This window comes from Anser brachyrhynchus, assembly GCF_964034855.1.
Source record: "Anser brachyrhynchus genome assembly, chromosome: 1".
NCBI classification, from domain to species: domain Eukaryota; kingdom Metazoa; phylum Chordata; class Aves; order Anseriformes; family Anatidae; genus Anser; species Anser brachyrhynchus.
The window spans coordinates 85,153,670-85,173,627 of record NC_137694.1 but is presented as its reverse complement, the minus strand read 5'-3'; the positions used below and the strand labels follow the sequence as shown (position 1 = coordinate 85,173,627).

The 19,958-nt window shown below is 37.4% G+C and overlaps 2 protein-coding genes across 3 annotated transcripts in view; one reads left to right on the top strand and one right to left on the bottom strand.

The window, feature by feature from the left end:
• Positions 1-16,606, top strand: part of LOC308187123 (uncharacterized protein) — a 109,090-nt gene extending 92,484 nt beyond the window's left edge. Inside the window, exons 4-9 of the mRNA XM_080575335.1 lie at positions 3,276-3,358; positions 4,626-4,711; positions 8,059-8,230; positions 10,036-10,120; positions 11,576-11,642; positions 15,605-16,606. Of these exons, the coding sequence (XP_080431461.1) occupies positions 8,185-8,230; positions 10,036-10,120; positions 11,576-11,642; positions 15,605-15,799 (393 nt within the window). The 5' untranslated portion in view covers positions 3,276-3,358; positions 4,626-4,711; positions 8,059-8,184 and the 3' untranslated portion in view covers positions 15,800-16,606. The remainder of the gene's footprint in view (positions 1-3,275; positions 3,359-4,625; positions 4,712-8,058; positions 8,231-10,035; positions 10,121-11,575; positions 11,643-15,604) is intronic.
• The window catches only part of LOC308187485 (uncharacterized protein), an 80,177-nt gene extending 61,728 nt beyond the window's left edge, over positions 1-18,449 (bottom strand). For both annotated transcript variants that reach the window (XR_013944723.1, XR_013944724.1), the window contains exon 1: positions 18,065-18,449. The gene's annotated coding sequence lies outside the window, so the exon portion shown is untranslated. The remainder of the gene's footprint in view (positions 1-18,064) is intronic.
• Between the last annotated feature and the right edge of the window lie 1,509 nt (positions 18,450-19,958).

The window sequence follows — 19,958 nt, the reverse complement described above, 5'->3', positions numbered from 1 at the left end:
CAGGGCAAATGAAAGGATGGCAGGAAGATAAGGGATTGGGTTCTCTCCTTGGTCTGTTATTGGTTTGTTGTGCAATTTTGTAGAAGTCATTTTACTGTCCCCCCCCCCCTCCTCATTTTGCACAAGGGCATAATGAGGTATAGTATTACTGCCTTGAAGGTGTAGAGATAAAGTGGTAAGTATGCCTGCTGACCCAGAAGTCTTCCAAAAACTGTTGCATTTATCTTACATATACACAATTTCAAACAGATAGCTAAACAATAAATAATAAGAAGAAAAATAGAATCAACACAGTAGAATGTAAGTGATCTGTGGCTTGCTGTAAGCTGGAGCTGTGGACACTATTTAATTAGCGCCACTGAAAATTTTCCATCAGCCAATTCAAGAAGCTACTATTAGGCTGGCAGAAGTAAATGGCTGTCAGTACCTCTGACACTTTGGCTTTCATGCCTGGATTCACAAATCACCCATTTTTGCAAGGAAGAGTTAAAAGTAGTAACATTAATAATATCGTTGTGGGTAGTTCACAAGGTTTGGAAGAGTTTGGTAATTTCATTACTTGGTCTTGGGAGACTTTAAAGGAATAAAATGTTGGATTCCTAGCCAAGGAATAAAGATCCAACAGATATAACCTAGGTTGGCACCATTTGGCGGGTAAAATGAACCTATAACGATTCCATTAAAACTGCTCTACTTGGGTCCTTTTACCACTCTAATCTTCCTCTTGCCCACTCAATGCAGAGAAAAACAGGTCAGAAAAATAAAGTATGTAAACATCTTTTTCTTACCATGCTTAGGCAGAAATCGCCAGGTAATTTAATACAGAAGCTTTCATCCACTCAGCCCTCCCAAAGCATCCCAAGTCTTGTGGCAGAAATGTATTTTTAAGAAAAAAAATATATTTTATCTCCTTATGGTGAGTTTATTCATGTCTGTTTCACCTTAACTAAGTTTGGAAGGCTACAAGGAAAGAAGGCTTTTAGTACAAATTGTAGAGAAATTGCATTTTTCAGGTACAAAAATATTCCAAGAAGTACCATTGGATTTGAACCAGAAATAGTCTTAAACCAAAAAACCCCCCAAAGATTCAAACATCTGTGAACTTTGAGGAAATCCAGATCTCTCTGTGAAATTCATGGCTGGTCTTTTGCATCTATTGTTGAATTTAAACTAAAATCTACCACTACATTCAGGTTGCGATGTTACCTATTTAGAATAAATATGATCATTACAATTTGGGTTCTATTATACTTGGAAAAAAAAAAAACAAGAAACTTGGAAGAACATAGCAGTTGCATCATCTATAACACATCTCTAGAATATATGTACTGTGTAGGATACTCTAGGATATGTGTACTGAGTACTGACACTCTAGGATATGTGTACTCTAGGATATGTGTACTGAGTGCAGATGTTCCTGAGATAGGTTTAAAGTAGGTTAATTCTAGAAATTTAGCTTCAGGAACTCAACCCTAGCTAGCTCTGGTTATCAACCCAGATGCCAAGGTGGGTTTTGCACCGTGCTGAGCTTCACAATGCCTTTAGCAGTCAGACAGCAGTAGCCGTGAGGTAATTTAAACCTACTTTCAGTATGCAACGTAGTGGGCATACATGCACATTTGTGGGCTATGCTCTTTTGTTATTGACATACTCTGTTACCTGGTTTTGGAAAAATGGAAATCTCTGTCTTAATACTACTAGCAAAGAGCATTTTTCTTTTACTTGGCAGAGCACAAGGACAACGATAATGTCTTCTCACAGTAGTCATGGAGAAGAAGGAAAAATCAGTTTAATTTACAGTGAGGAAAAGCTGGTTAGGATTTTCAGGGTATGCTTCAGTTTACTTGATATTTTTTCAGAACAAGCTGGATTAAAACAGGATGGTGAGCCTGTGGCTTTTGAGTTGCATGCACTTACCCAACAATTTGAGTGCCATTTCCATGCTAAGGCTTTATCTGTTATATCATCATGGGAAAGCCAGGTAAGAAGTAGTTAGGTAGCAGTTAGGGTAGTAGTTAGGTAGTTAGTTAGGTAGCAGTTAGGGTAGTAGTTAGGTAGTTAGTTAGGTAGTAGTTAGGGTTAGGAGCCCTGTTGTATTAAGGCTGTTGTATTGAGATTACCTGTGATCCAGCTCAAGTTACCTTCTAGTGAAGTGTTAAAGCCCAAGAGAATACCTTTGCTATTTCCTATGTGTAAATCATTTTAAGAACTCATTCAGACTTTCAGAATATATGATATGTGCATTTGGTTTTGGCAGGGGGCTGTTAAGATCAATATAGTTTTGTGGAGACTTTTTCTTACTGATTCTATGCCAGCTAGTCTATGCAAAACTGTTTTCCCATCTTAAAGCCAAAAAAAAAAAGGGGGGGGGGGACAGATCTTTAAAAGCATTGAGAGGGAAGGGAGATCAGGGATCTGAGCAAAGGCCCACTGACAGTGTGGAAAAAAGACTGGAGAGGGAGCTGAAATCTCCAGCTTGGTATTTTTATATTTTTATTCATACTTAGTCCCTCATGCTTCATATTTGTACTTCTCTCATTCCTGGCGCACCCTTCTTTATCTCTTACTTTGAGTCAAATATATTTTGCTGTTATTGGAGAGATTTTCCGAAGGAGCTATAGCATCTCCTTGGGATGATGGCTCCTAGTAAAAAGACACTTTTATTCACTGAGTAACGCACAAAGCATCATCTGTTTCCTCATAATAGTTTTTTCTTACAGGTAAATGTCTTCTAACAATCAAAATCAGAAACAAATTATATTCACTCATTCAGACCTTGCAAGGAAAGAACTAAGATTGTCAGCCTTATGCTTTTGTATTTTTTCCGTTTGAAAAGTGGGCTAAAGAACAAATGCTGTACTGTGCCCACTACTCTCAAGAGTACATGAGACATATGTATATATACATATGCATGTATTTAATATACATTTAAAAATATATACCGTTGCCTATGTAATACTTATGTTTTGTTTACAGATGATCCAGTGATAGCAAAACACTTAGTAAGATACAAAAAAATGGTTTTCTTCAATCCATTTAGTCATTGCATCGCACCTTATATACACAGGTGATTTTCCTTCACCTTTTAAATAGTGAATAGTAAATCTTTAATTATATTCCTACTGTTTTTATTGGGGTTATTATAATCAGTAAAAATCCTTGCATGTTTTTGCAGGATGGGGACTTTGCATTTATCCAATGGAAACGTGATCATCCAAGAGTGTGGTATCAGCGCAGCTATGTGGTTAGAAACTAATTTTGCTTTTTTATTTTAGAGAAAGACAAAGAAGAACAAAACTTTGGGAAACGGAGTTTCCCTTATTAAATATTTACCATTTCAGCTCCAGAGTCAGGAGAGGTAAGCTCTGAGTCATTACTTTTTTATTTTTAGTATCCAATCTACTTGGAAGTGAATGGAATGCAATAACCTTCAAATCCCTTTAGAAGTTGTGAGTTACATGAAATCATTTATTTGAAAAGCACCATGAAATAATAGACGGGTTGGTTGAGAGGTATAAGGCACTTTATTCATGAGAATACCCATTTTTTGACTCAATTTTTTCCATATTTAAAACTGGAACTCTGGAGATAAGAATATGATTTTTTTTAAAACTGTTTTGTGTTGTTAATTTAAAGTGATCAGCTAACACAGCAGTAGTGATCACAGAGGACTGTTCTTTTGAAACAGTGATAACCTATCACTGATCTGATACTGCAGTCATAAGCTTTAGAATACATCGGAGATTTTTAAGGCCACAAGGGAGTGTTTTGATCATCTAGTCTGACTTCTGGCGCATGGGAAGCAAATAGAACTTCACCCATCGTTCTTGTACTTCTGGACAAACAAATAATTTTGCTTGTAAGAGCTTCTGTAAGTGAAAATAAGGCTTTCACTAGGTAATTTTAACTTCTTTTGAAAGCACAGCTGAATATTTCATTTCATTATGCACTCTGACTTCAGATACTTATTAAAATCTGGAGTGGATTCTGGAAGTGAATGGAAGAGATGGGTTATTAGTGAACATTTGAGTAACAAAACTGAGCCAAAAACATTATAAAATGTTGAAGCATTATTGACCCAGTACAGTTTTAAGAAGCTAGGTCTTAGAAATAAATGCAAAGAAATGAAAAACAGCTAAAGTCGTAATCCGCTGAAACACGAAAGCATGCCTATGACTCTCATCATGTGAGAAGTTTCATCAAAGACAATGAGACTGTTAAAGGTTTCAGAAGATAGGCATGCATCTAAGCATTTTAGTAGATTGGAATCCAAGTGCCTAGTCAAAACCATTAATTTCTTCTAGTAAGGAGGCTGTATAGAGTTTATGAGAAGCTCAATAAAATAAATTACAAAAGAGAAAGAACTATAAGAAAACTTATTTTCTTCAGTAGTCATGTTCATGGTATTACCTAAGGATCAACTACAAATGAGGTTCCCACTGTGCAGTGTAATGTGCCTCACAAAACACTAGACACTACTTGCCCTGCAGAACACGCAGACTAAACATGAGAAAAAGTGTCATTTTCATGCAAACACGACCATAATTTTAATGTCGTTTGTATAACCTGCTCTTGTTTTATTCTTGTTTATGTATTTGTGTGTATTTATAATTTTTTTCCAACAGAGAAACCTCTGGTTCAGATTTGTTGACACCAAAAACTACTGCTGAAGAAAACAGGACATACCCCAAATATTGCAACAGCCCTGCAGGTGAGTTTTACCATGGTATTTTTCTAAAAATGAAGTGCTTTTATTTGAAGACGACAGAGTACATAATTGAACAGAGTTGCCATCATTAAAACATAATTAAAGTTGTGAAGCCACTGAGCATCTTAAATTGTGGCACGGTACAATATTTATCAGGCTTCAGAACACAATCACATCCTGCCATGTTTTGTTTTTTTGCTCAGCAAGATTACTCATCTATCACAGTTTAATGGAGTTAAACTTACCATCTCTTTATGTGACATATTCTGAGGTGGAAGAGTAAGGATTACAGAGTTGCACTGAAGACCAAGCCAACAAAATGCCAAGAAAACACATGCACTTAAGCATTCATTTAGAAAGGTTTTTTATTTTTTTATTTTTTATTTTTCTGTTAAAGAATAATGGAGCTAATATGAAATTCTGACAGGCATAAACCTAGTGAATAACTCTGATACTGCAATCTACAGGTGACTCACAAGCAGTAAATTGAATGGTGTTAATTTAATGCAAGAAATGATCTTTAAAAAGCCAGAAAAAAAGGCAAATGTATAATTCATATGGCTAATATTTGAGGTATTTTGTACGCAAGTCTACACATTGCCTGTGAGTGTCTACATGTGCATATTCTTTTCACATGGGTTAAAAATAAAAAAAAGTACAAATGACCTTCAGTTAAAAACTTGGCAACCATTTCAAATTCTACTTCTAAATTTAACTTTGTCATGTATGCTTATTAAGAATATAATTCATTGCCCGGGTATCTGGTCTGAAATACCAGTATCTATCATAAATGCTGGACAATTTTTCAATGTATCTGCTTTCAGACACTGGCACAGTATCAGCTTCAATGACTAGGTCGAATTCAGGTATTCATAAATGTAACCATAGGCTTTTAATGACAGATTTGTGAATCTGCTGACGAACTATACTACTGAAGTTCAAAAGATTTAATATTATTCTGATTTTCTGTCATATTTATAAGTTGAGTCAGAAAGATCATGTAAACTGTGCCAAAATCAGAACAAAACATACCCACCATTACACAAGGATGGCCTTAGCTCGCTGTTAAAAGTGCTGTAGTGAGTTTCCCTGTTCTGTTTTTCTGGGTAGGAAACATGTTTTAGGGCAGAAAACAAATACTGCCGCCACAGTTTTTTTCCTAAGAAATAACTGCCTGTAAACAGAGCAGGGTTTTAACATTAGAAAGTCAGTACTGTTTACTAGATTTTTTGTATGCTGTTAATTTCTATACTTTCATGTGTCAAATACACACGTGCACTAAGGTCTGTGTTGCTCATAAGTCAGGCAATGAATGCAAACATAGTATCTCTGCATAAACCAAACAATGTAGATGAAATCCAAATTTCCTTCCAAATTTAAAAGCAGGAGCTTTAAAATAGAGCAACTTACCTAATAGCTCAACAGATTGAGGACTAGAGATGTTACTGCATTTTAGAGCTGAAGGCTCAATTTCCAATACTACCAATCCAACCACCACAATTTCCAAACAGTAGCTAATGCAGCAATAGAAGAGAGAATTGTGCTTGGTATACACAACCTAGAAACTGAAAATATGCTTGATTGGAGATGCCAACAATCTCTTAAATGGTGGAAGATCCTTCTAATTGTTTGCTAATTGTGACCCTGCTGCAAGCGCTGCTTCCTCAAATCATTGCTCATCTTCAGGTTGCCCTCCAGAGAGCATCACAAACCTCTCCCTCTTTTGTCCCTCACCCATCTGCCTCCACAAGCTCAGCCCTAATTGTGGGAGCTTCACAGGTTCTTGAGGCAGTGCTTCCCAGCTGCTGGGTTGAAACCAGGATGTAGTAAAAAAGCTTCCCGTGTTAGTGGCACACTGTGAACCATTTTGAGTCATTAACAAGCAGCAGCTTAACAAGTGGACAGAGCACAGGGCTGACACGGGGGATGTGAAGCAGGTAAATGCTGGTTAGACTAAGCATCTGAAAAGTGATTGCTTGTTTCTGAGCAGGGGAGGGTGGACTTGATAATACTGATCATTTTTTTTCTGTGACTGCAATGCAGAAGTTTCTTTGTGCTAATCTTGGCACTGACATTGAAATTGATGTGTGGCCTTTAGGCAAGTCACTTAATCAATGTGTTTGTAAAATGAGGATAATAACATTTATTTGCCTGCCTGAAAAGGATGTTGTAAGGACAGACTAGTTAATGCTGTAAAATGCTATTTACTAGCAATTGCAAGTATTATTTTATTACAGACTTAAACCCCTCCTTGACTGGCAATTGAAATAGCTAAAGATCCAAATAGCAGCCTGAAATGCAAAGGTGACAGAGGTCTCAGCTGAAGTGGAGGTGGTTAATCCCCTTCCTTTTCATGGAGCTAATTATACTTTAACTGTAGCAACAAATACAGAAAAGTCCCAAGCATACATCTGCTCTTATTAAGGTATAGAATGAAGAGAGATATTGAGGGAATCATGTTTAATTCACTGTGTAATTTTCCACAGATAATAGGTCAAGCGAGGAGCTGGGTGCAACACAGAAAAATACACGTTCAAGCCTTTGTTCTGGGACGCAGGTGTCATCAGGTGTTCTGAGAGGAGGGGGAGCACAGCAGATATGAGAAAATTAGATGCATCATTACCATTTTCAACTCAATTAACATCCTTGCTCTTCAGGATTAAATGAGTTTGGTAACTTGCCTTTAGGTATGGCAGGTAAAGAAAAAAAAAAGTCCTGAGGGTGAGAAGGATGAATATAATGCTATAGAGCAGCAGGAAGTAGATTAGGAAACGAACTGCAGTAAACTGTCTTAACTGTGAGCTATGCTCTAAGGACAGCCTCGAGAACTCTTCTGAGGCCTCAAACTGCAACCACTTCCCCCACAGAAGCTTCTCTGAGAAGGCTGGAACGTAAGTGGGGTCTCCATGGGGTGGCTAAAGGAACAGGTCCTTTAGTCTTGTCCCTGGTGACAAAAAATCCTTTATGTCTTCTCTTATGCTTTCAAAGATTATTCCATTAAAAACAATCGTGCTTAGTTAATGTAGTAGTTAAAATAAACAGCCCTAGGTTTCTGTAACAGCTGTAGTACAGAGTCGTATTTTGATTCTTACTAGACTGAGTGAAACCTAACCAGCAGGGAAAGTGTCTCTGACTTTATTAGAATTTGGGGGGATATCTGCTTCATGGATATTACACATATCTCAGTTTAATTGTCTGGTATTTTCATGATGAATTTGAATTAATCGAAGAATGAAGGAAGCAGGGAACTGGACTGCGATCAGAGATACTTCCAAGGATATACCAAGAACTATGGAATGAGAAATGGCAGACCTGTTAATTGAGGAATGCCCTACTTTGCTTATTTCCAGGTTACACCCCTGCTTTTCCATTTTGAGGTTTACAATCAAAACCCAGGACAAACCTGGTCTGGGAAGGAATGGGGATGACAGAGATAGCTGACTGGCATCTCCAAAGCAGAGGTGAAAAACACAAGGATGGGTGCTGAGCGCTGCAGCTGTGACACTGGCACATCCGAGGCAGGTACACTTCTGATACTCATCACACTGGGGAAGCTTTACAGCAAGACACAAATGGACAAACATTTCACATTTAAAAAAAAATGGTTCTAGGAGAGATTGCGAGTCACTGCATGCTGGTGTAGTACCCAGAGAGAAGGGTCATGCAGAGACAAATCGCAGTTTGTCTTGCCGTGTTAATAGGGACAGAGATGCCTCTTTGGAGCTCAGAGAAAAAGTGGTAGCTGTAGGATATTCAAACTAGAAAGAATAAATTTACTGAAATTTAGCAATTTACAGGATGTACTTCTGAGGAGATTTAAATGCAGGCATAAAAAATGCAGGATGCTGTAAACTCGTTAGGTTTAAAGAAGAGTGTTTCTTGGGAGTTCTGCTACAGGTAGTATGTGGGTAGAGGCCCGTCGCCCAAAGAGACTGTGCACTGAAGAGATTAGTTAGAGGTGAGGTCCAGCAACTATTCACTTGCCAAGGGAAACAGTACTACTGGATATAAAGGCACTGCTATCTGCCAGTTAGTGAATGCTGAAAAATATTTCTGTGAATATTTGGTCAAATCAGTGAAAGAATATGCTCAGACATTTACTGTTCCTTTTTTTCTTCTTCATGATTATAGTCTTACAGAAACAATGAATTTTCAATGACTGTCAGAGAAAAATCACTCATAACAATATTTGAACTTGCTATGCCAAATCATCTAGCACCATTAATGTGAAAACAAGAACAGGAATATTATGCAATTTCAGTCAAAACAAGCCAAAGGCCATCAAATTTCAGGACATGAATGCTAGTACCAGATTATCTGTGCATTACCTACAGACCAAAAATAGTGCATAGACAAGGTCTTGAATTTATAGAAGATTTTAAATAACTGGAGAAAAAGTTTCTGAAAGACATAATGCTTTGCATTTCCCTTCATTACCAAATTGGTTCACAGATACGTATTAAAATAATAATTTTGTATTTATTTCTTACTAGTTTTTGTTTTGTTGAAAAATTGGTCATGCTGATAAAAAAAAATTATTAGAAAGATGAAAATAAAGCATTTTAAGTTATGCTTTCTTTTTCTTTTGCTTTTCTTCACCACCGCAGCAGGAGCAGCAGCTATTGTCTTTGAAGAAGAATAACAGAAACTTTAACTAGTCTTGTACTCCCTAATTATGCTGAAATTGTTTATTTAACATTTTTCCCCTTGTACCATGTGTTTTGAAAGTATACCAGAATCCTTCTTCTATACTTTATTTATCACTTCATGATGAGAGTTACCTGGAGACGCCTATTCTATTTAAAAAATTCTACAATTCTACAAAAAAAAAATCTACAAAAATTGTACTTTTAATAGGAACAGTGAATCCTTAAATGGATTTTAGACAAGTGCTGTCACTAGCCAGTGCAGGGCAGCTACTTCTTTGCTTTGTAATTCTGGCAGTTATCCCTAAATCACACATTTGGCAGTCCATAAACTAGACATCCATCTATGCAGACTTTTAGAGAAATTTTAGAGTATTTTATTTCAGCAGCTGAAAGGAAAGTCAAGTAAGGTTGCATATATTACTAATTTCTTAGAAATGTATTTTATTTGCAGTGCACTGCACACTTGAAGGTGAGTGGAAAAAATATTTTATATTTAATAGAAGAAGGCATTGTAACATAAATCTTAAACTGTAGTTATGCAATGATTTTCTCTGTCCTGGGGCAAAGAATATGGGAAAGGGTAAGGGTGTTCCCGTGTAAACAAAGAGATGTAGATCTGGTGATATATGTATTCTCTATCCCTTTTTCTTACAAAGAGTTTCTGCATATGCACTGTAGGAGGATACAAGTGTTTTACTCCTGTCTTCCAACTGCACATGTTCCTGGCAATGCTCACCTCAAATTCGAAGGTACAAGCACACTGGTAGGTTTACTTGCTACGGTGTTTGCTGTCATCACTGACATTGGTGCAAAGCCAGGAATTCAGCAGAGGGGTCATGTAAGGTCCAGAACAACAGTGGATCAGATCATGAATTTATTGACTTTTCTAAGTCCTGTGTTCAATTCAGATTCTTTCTGGAATGAAATGGGTGCTGTTTTGCTTAGCACAGAACTATATATTTTTGCAAAGTCTCGCTCTACTTTCCCTGTTTTGAATTCATTGTACCCAGTTATTTGAGGCAAGTGACAGTTTTAATCTGCAAGAAACTCAATTTTCATTGATATAGAAGCAAGGTATGTCATTTTGTCAGCAAAGATAAATTCACTGAGTGTTATGGTAATTAATATGTACGTCGGAAAAGGAGACTCTCCATCCTTCTTTAATGAGCTATTCTTAGAACTAAAAGTATTTCCTAACCCGTGATAGGAGAAGGAGATTTAACCTTACCCTGTCAAACCTAACAGCTGGATCAAAAGTGTTACAAGAGGGGGAATACCAAGTCATCTCAATTATATAGCACCACATGAAATAATTATATTTGGTTACACTTTAGAAGGGTATGTTCTTGAGGGATAACTTTTATGTATCACACCTCCAAACAGGACTACATTCTGACTGTGTTGCTTTTGATTTTTAAATAGCTCACACAGTTACAACCTCTTCATATTATCTCTAACTATGAATGACAGTAGTATATTTACAAATACCATATTCTTGAAGATTTTATTAACTATGCAGATTTAAAACGAAAGACAAAAGACATTAAAGTCTTTGATGAATCTACTCTAACATAATGGGAAGTTATCAGGGAATATTTTATTATTTTTACTAATAGAGCTAATATACAATGCAAAAGACTCTTTTGAAAAGAATGAAAAGAATAAAACTAATCAAACCCCTTTCAGTTAATATGCAAACCTGCACTCAAAACTGTATATAAAATACATTAACCTGAAATGCACAATGTACCTGTTTCAAACTTATAAAAAGGCTTGTTTTCATGTTTCTAAGTATTGAAGAAGTTATAAAATTAATTTAATTTACTACAGAAGTACAACAGAACCTACCTCAGTTCCCTGCTACTGTGCCAATGTTGAAAGAACTCTAGATGTTTATGAAAAATTGGTCCCTACCATACAAATAAAATTATGTGAACAGGACAAATGCTAAAAGCTGAAATACTTAGGTTTATTCTAAATATCAAAAACTGGGGCAAGACACCTGACTAATGGCTTCAGATAAAATCTACAAAACGTTTCTATACTTAAGAAAAACAGTAGATAATGTGATAGTTTTCCTTATTGTTGGCTTTTTTTTTTTTGAATATGAATGCCCATGCTTCATTCTACAGAAAGGAAATTAGATAAACAAGAAACAAGATATGGCAGTTATTTTTCTATTGTTGGCAGTGTTGTTGTTGCTGTTGTTTTTTTACAGTTATGAATACTCATGCTTAAATGTATGGGAAAAGAATGAATCCTTGTGCAACTTCTTACAAAAACAGGTAAATGTTTTGACATTTGTATCTCATATTCCACAGTTCCATGCTTTTACCCATGTGCAATGAGATCACAGAGAAGCTGTAAAGCCTATCTCATCCATTGGTACAGGGCTCAATTTTCTTCTGTATAGCTTTAAATTCCTTAAGAAGAGCAGTGGAACATGACTTACTGTTAAAAAAAAAAAAGAGTTAAAAAACAAAACAGCACATTAAAAAAAAAAGGTGGACAAGTGTTGATAGGCAGAAGATAAATATGCAAACAAATAAAGCAAGAAGAAAAAAAAAGAATTAAATTTGGGAGGTTATAAATTTAATAAAGGCATTATTTACAAAAACAGAGCTAACGTGAAAATTCCTAAAACATGAAAAGAATTATGCTGGAGAAATCAGCTGAAAAGTTTTATTTCAGGCAATATTATAGAATTCAAATAGAGAGGTCTCCAGAAGACTTTGTATAAATCTTATTCTGAGCTGTAAGTAACCCAGCAAAAACCAGTCAACCCAGTAAAAAAAGTTGTTCACGTTGATAACTTGTAGTAGTGCTAGAGTGGTTTCAGCCTACTAGAGTATTTATGTTTGGCAAGCAGAGATACAGGATTAAAAGCAAGTCTGTTCATTTAAAAATACAAAGAATGCGTATGGTATTTTATAGTGCTGAGAAAAGAGTAAGAAATAAATAGCTGGTCTTGCTTTTTCCACACTTTGAGGATGTCTAATACATGTCACCGTTAGTCAGCTCTTTTAAATGTTAGCTGTATCAGATGACTTAAGCCAGATTGCTATTCACCATGACTGTCTTTTAAAGGTGTGATTGGACTATTTGATTGTACAGGAGATCATGTTCCTTGAGTACTGGAGGTTTCCTGGATGACAGGAAAGTAGTCGTAGTTCACAGGAATTAGATGTATGTACAAAAAACAAACCAGTGAAGACTGAGTATATTTTGAAATGACAGTAAATAAAAGAATGGAAATAGAACACAGACCTGAGAAGGATTACTAAATTGTTGGCATTAGGTAACACAAATTATATGAATACAAAGAAATTTTTGTTGCATACAGCTAAATGATGTGGTATTTTGAGTCAGAGACACAAGTACTTTAAAGTAAGAGAAGCTAAAAAATGCAATATAAAATAACGTAGGTAATACTTGTTAAGTTCTGCAGAGGAGCATTTTATGTTCAGAGGATGATGGTCCTGATTTAGAGAATGACTCAGCTCCCAGGAAGGAATCCTTTGTGAGTTTTTCTTGTGCATGTGTTGAAACAGTTGACAACATAAGAGTTACTGAGGAGATAGCTGAAAGAGTGCGTAGGCCAAGAAGCAACAGATAAGTTGTGAACTGTAAAAGCAATTCAGTATTTTAACTGTGTACAGTTGAAACAGAGAAAGGGAAAAAGACCAATCAATCCTAATAATTTGGACAACAATCTTATCAATGAAGAAATGTCTCCATTTCCATAAACCAAAGCATTAACTGCAGAGGGTAAAAGAGCCAAAGACCGACAGAAAAATACCAGGAGAGGATCTCAGTGTAGCTTGTGAGACTAAATTTTAATGGTGGGGGAAGACAAAGGCATGGAAGACTTTTTAGAGCATTTCTCCTTTGTAGTGTACTAATATGGCTGTTAAATTTGACTTCTACTGACCAGAGACAGTGAACTGTATTACTGATTAAAAATCAAGTTAAATTTATAGATGGTTGATATTAAAGCAAAAATATATACACAACAATAATTTTACCTAGAACACCATATTAGGAGAGTTAGTGGTGACACAAAGTAAGTAGCAGATAGGTTCCAGTGCACTTACTGGTCCATGTATTGTCATTTATCCTACTGTACTTTTTCTTATTCTTTGGGGAAAAAAATGGAATAAATACAAAAATATTTGTAATCCTTCACCAGGAGAAAGCGTATGGAATACTTAAGTATTTCTACAGCACATTTATCTGAGAACAGTGAGTTAGCGTAAGGGGATAGCACACAATCAGCTGATTTGCTCATGGCCAACAGTGACAGATACAGAGCTTTTCATAACCTGTGTTAAAATTTCAGCATAAATTTGACAAATACTGCAAAAGCGGAACAAACAGGAAGAGATACTGGATTCAAGGATCTGATATTCTTCATTGACAAACTGCTTGAATGCAGGCAGACTGTATAATGGGCTTTATGTATTGCAACATTATAAATGTTCACAATGTCTTCCATTTATAGATGCATTACTTGAGTAGCTAAATGACAAATGTGACCTTATGACACAATTGCTTCCAGTTTTATACAGCTCTGCTGACTACGTATTTCAGCAAAACTACTGTGAATTTGAAAAAACAGCTGCTACTTTCTGTATTTGACTTGATGATAAACACCTGTGTCCTGGATTCTCCACTAAGGAATAACAATTTTATATTGCTAAAATTACTGACTTAAGCAGAATTAACATTTGTATGATAGTGGGATAAAATAGCAGAGAATTGGATGGTAGGTATCTGTTGAGAGCCCCAATATAAAGATATTTTTAAATATTCAGTCTAGCTGAGAATCAATGATAAGGTGTAAGGAAAAGGTTTAAAAATAAAACCAAACATACCCAAGACTGAAGAGTTAGAACCCCCACTGCGAACATCATCGTTCTTCTTGTGAAGACATCAGGGTGATGACAACTTGTAAAGCAAGCCCTCTCTTGTCTGCATGAGGAAGACTTAAACTGTCAGCCTCGGGTCCTAGAGGCTCATTGGAAAGGAGAACACAATACCAGAGACGTAAGGCTCTTCTATATTAATCAGATAATTTGGACTGATAGACTGTTAGATATTTACTGGATTTACAATACGGACTAGCACTATGTACACAGCATAAAATACAAGACACTGAGTGTAAAAAATCAGTGCAGAACGTGGGGAAACCTTTCCGTGAACCTTTCCGCTGTGTTGGTGAGTAGCCATCTGCAAAATCTTTGTGGGCAGAAGCCTGCGGTCATCACGGAAGAAAGACCAGGAATGCAGCCAGTGTGCAGTCCTGTGTCCTGGCAGATAGCTCATTTACGGTGTAACAAATGAATTTTGGCAGCCCAAGTGATTCAAGATCACTAATGATCTGAGGAAAGCTGACAGTTTGCTGAATGATTGAGAGAAAGAGGAGAAAATAGGTAGCAATGTGAGCAAGCTCATGCTAGGCAGACACTGGATAGAAGCCCAAAGTTTGCTGATATTTGCATTAAAATCCTCTGATCATAGTCCTAAGTGATCAGAGATCTTTGTCTCTGCTCCATTCTCATGACTCAGCTGAACAGAGATTTTGGTTTTATTATGGCTTACCTGTAAAGGACAAGGCCATTGACAGGCGTACCGAGAAAGGAGAAAAACAAATCCAGTCCCTTACTGAACATTCGCACTGTTCCTAGAAACATCCATCGTCGTACCCTTGGAAGAAATTGCTAAGGTAAGGAAATGGGGTATTTAGCAGGGACTAAATCTTTGGGCTCCAGATTCTTGCAAAATAGCTAGCTCCTGCAGTGGCAACCAGTTATTATGACCGGATGCATAACACTGTGTGAGCTTAAAACAGAAGACCAGAATTTGAAAGATTGCATCATTATGATGATCAGAAGCCAAAAAAAGGCAGAGATGTATTAGAAGCAGAAAAAGTTGTCAGGCTCTGTTTAAAGTTTTATGTACTGTAGGGATGGACAAGCCTTGTGTTAGGACAGAGATGTATTTAAACAGCTGTAGTGGCTGGCCCGGACACAGGACTGCATTTAGTTTTATGGCTGGTAGGTATCAGCACAGCATGGAATGAGTTAGCAGCCTGCATGAGGGAAGAAGTGATCTAGGGAACCGTAAACAATAGTAAATAATAAAAAAATAAAATAATAATAAAAAAAATAATCCAAGGGAGCAGATGACTTAGAGGCTATAAAACTGTTATTTTTGTGAGTATTTACACTCAAATACTCTTCTTCAGAAAAAGTGGCAAAAGGGAGATGACAAGGTTAAGAAGCAGCAGCAAAGTAATCCATGCGCGTATGCAGTGGTAGCAAATAGTGTAGCAAGAAAGGAGTCGGACCTAGCACAAACCAACATCCAAAGCAGCATGAGAAAACTGGGGAAGATGCACACTGGGCCAGTATCTGCAACCAGACCCCTACTGGATCACTAACTGAAGACTGACATAAGGAAAAAGGCAATGAATCCCTCTCAGTCAGAGCCCAAAAGGCTTACGCCTCACCTTTACAGACTCCAAATTACAATTTGATCACTGGGGAAGGCGTACTGTCCTGATGGGATTAAGGGGCAAGTGGAAAACAAAGAGCCTGGATGTTGCCTTGGAAGAGAACATAATGCAGAAAGATCGAATACCTGGCACAGGCTGCGATCTGTGCAGTTCAGAAGGCTGTCCTGATTAAGCAGACACGGGAAGAGAATGAAGTGCTAACAAAGAAGTTGAATATGCAAGCACTGGAAACCAGAACTGCTGCGAGAGCTGTGACTGCTGATGCGTGATGCCCTGCTGCAGAAGCTGATCACGCAAAATGGGAGAGATATCTGCACTGAGTGGTTGGTTAAATCAGATTGGGCAGTGATATCAACCGTTTCTTGACTGGAATTAGAAGACCAAATCCAACACCAGAGAGAATTTTGAGAGAGAAGCAAGGCTCAAAGAAATACCAAAAAGGAAGGACGTTTGAAAGGAGGAACACTAAGTGCCATCAATCCATAAACAATTCTAATTGAATTGGGATAACAGTAATTCAGAAAAACAAAAGTTAACCTTATCATATGTGATTGTCTCAAACCCAAAGTAAAAAAAAAAAAAATAAAATAATCTATGTTTAATTGCAAAGACTGCTGTTTAAAATATAAAATGTTTACCACTTTGTTACAAAGAAGAGGTGAAATTAAAGCAGAACAAAAACAGATGGAGGATTACTGAAGTGATCTAATAATACAAAGTAAAATATTCTTACTAAGTAGTAATGAAGTAGTTATTTTATTCCTATGTGCTTCACCACAAAGTGTTCTTGAAACAAAATTGCAGCTAATGAACCTGAATATCCATAAAACTCATACAGGGAGAGCTGCTCTAGCCTGGCTAAGTCTAACTATTAATATAACACTGATTTTAGCATCCACAGATACTTTAAGCTGCATATTGCTCAGTTTTCTTTAAATGTGTAGTAACTATGATACATGCATAGAGGAAAAGGGAAAATGCTACTTTTAACTAGAAAGCCATGGCTAAAGGTTAAAAAAAAAAAAAAAAAGAGGGGGGCGGGGTAAAACATGAACCTAGGTAGTTAGACAAAAGGGATCCAACTTAAAGGTTCTGTCTCCAAGCAAGAGAAATCCTGTTTCTCTGTGTGAAGACGGATGTGCTTCCTACTAACCTATGCTTATCTATGCTCCTAACAAATGTGTATGTATTTATTGTGGATAAAAATTTTTATATGTATGAAACACAGAATTTTGAATACTCTAACAAGAAAATACCAGAAAATAGCAGTACTGGCCCTTGTAGAAGGTTGCTACTGTTGGCAGTAATGACTTTTGAGAAATATATATCAATCGTATATACAATAGCGTATATACCACCTCCATAAATGTTATGGTACTCTTAAAGGTCTCCTTTATTTTGTATCTATGAAATCTTTTACAAATTCTTACTTGAAACTAATGACTTTCTGCTAAATTAAATCCTCTTTTTTTTGGTGAGATTCATAGGCATTTTCACAACAGATATTTTTCTACATCTCCCGATACTCTTTTAATTGGTATCACACCATGAAGTGTCTTGTCTGTGTAAACAGCTACAAAAGATATTTACATTTATTTAATACTCTGTTATATGAAATAAGGACACCAAATCATGTTAATACTGCAATAATGTGAAAGCAAAAAGCAGCCATTAGCTAGAACTTTCATGTTGTTGGTCTGTGGTTTCATTCTTTTCTGCATTATAAGTGCAAACGGCATTCCAATCAAGTGCATTTAGTGGAGTTCGACAACCCTGAAGCTGGCTTTTTAGTAGTTCAGATTGCACATTATTTTTGATCTTTAAAGACATGTGTTATTTAAAGCTCTTGATACCATGACAGGGCAGAAGTAAGACCTAAAAAGACAATCTCAGTGAATAATGTATTTCTTAAACAATAAATTTCTAATTTCTTTAAAAAAAAATCAAACTAACTGTTGTGGTTTAACCCGGCTGGCAGCTAAACACCACACAGCCGTTCGCTCACCCTCCCCCCTCCCTCTCTGGGATGGGGGAGAGAAACGGGAAAGTGAAGCCTGTGAGTTGAGATAAAGACAGTTTATTGAGACAGGAATATAATAATAACAATAATAATAATAATAGTGATAATGATAATAGTATTAATAACAATAATGTGTAAGAAAACAAGTGATGCACAATGCAATTGCTCACCACCCGCTGACCGATGCCCAGCCTATCCCCGAGCAGCCGCCCCCCACCCCGGCCAGCCACCCCTATATATTGTTTAGCATGACGCCAGATGGTATGGAATACCCCTTTGGCCAGTTTGGGTCAGCTGTCCTGGGTCTGTCCCCTCCCAGCTCCTGCTGCACCCCCAGCCTGCTCGCTGGCAGGACAGAGCGAGAAGCCGAAAAGTCCTTGGCCTGGTGTAAACACTGCTCTGCAACAATTAAAACATCAGCATGTTATCAGCGCTCTTCTCATCCTAATCCAAAACATAGCACCCTACCAGCTACTATGAGGAAAAATTAACTCTGTCCTAACTGGAACCAGGACACTAACAAAAATGAACATCCCAAACCCACAAACTAATTAAGGTATATACTAATGGATTTATGGAATGTTTACTGTAGTTTTCAAGGTTTTGTGCTTTAGTGTTTGTATGTAATCAAATGGTCTCATCCTTACTAGAAGTGCAAAACTGTTTAAATTATGGACCTGTGACATGCTGTTGAGCTATAGCAGTTGTGCAACATTGCCCATTTTTCCCTCTGTGTCTCAAAAGGGCCTTGGAGAGTTCAAAGACAGGGATAACTAGCTTGCTTAATCTCCATTCCCAACATTTGACCTGCCTATGAAGAGTACCCAGGTAAGTGATAATTAAGAAATGTAATGGATGTTTGCAATGTCCCCTTAATGTCTGTACTGGAATAGAAACATGGTATGCATCCTCCCTGGCTACTGCCCTCTTTCTCTCCCTGCAGGCTAGAAGGCAGCTCCAGCAAATGCCGTATTCCTGCTCTGGCCAGTCTGAGAACCAGGATGGTGAGGAGAATCTGAACCAGTGCTTCAATTAAACCAGGTGCCTAACAGAACCCAGATCGTATCATTTAGCATCTCCATCATCTTTTGCAAAGAGCAAAATTGATGTACTGCACGACGTGAGTAGTCAGTTTTCCTTTCTTCAATGTTTTCCAGATCATGAATGTTCTTTAATCCAAAACTTCTTCTGTTTGAACTTTGCATATAAACTATTACAAAAATTGTGACTATACGGTTATTGCACAGCATGCAATTGGGGTTGGAACTAGATGATCCTTGAGGTCCCTTCCAACTCAGGCCATTCTATGTTTCTATGATTCTATGCAGTTTTAAAGTATATGTAACTTAATCACGAACATCCCTTGAAAAACTAGTTTAGAGTGGATTGATACACTATATCCTCACTGGTAACTGGGTGTGAGACACGTACTTTAGGCATCACTCCTTCATGATCCATTATTGTGCGCCCAAAAGAGCAGTTATTACCACTCACCCTCTTCTCCTATTTCTGCTGGCAGGCAGCCGCAGCTACTAGCTTTGTACCAGTCCCAGATAAATGCATAGAGACGCATTCAGTTACTGTGACAATTCATTGTTTGAATAGTGTTTTTGCCTCCATGTGGAAGACTAAATGGCAGTGTCCTGAGAGCCAAATTTGGCCTCAGTCTCAGCCAGATCACATTGTAATAGATGACCACAATAATATATGCCTTAGTGTATTTGAGTTTGTCCTGGTTTCAGCTGGGATAGAGTTAATTTTCTTCCTAGTAACTGGTATGGTGCTGTGTTTTCAAATTTGGATGAGAATAATGCTGTTAACACGCCAATGTTTGTTGCTGCAGAGCAGTACTCACACAGAGCCAAGGATGTTCCAGCTCCTGGTGCTGCCCTGCCAGCAAGGAGGCTGGGGGTGCACCAGGAGCTGGGAGGGGACGCAACCAGGACAACTGGCCTGGGCTACCCAAAGGGAAGTCCCACACCATGTGGTGGTGTGCTGAACAATAAGACTGGGGAGGTTGGCCAGTGGGAGGCCACCACTGCTTGAAGTCTGGCTGGGCATCAG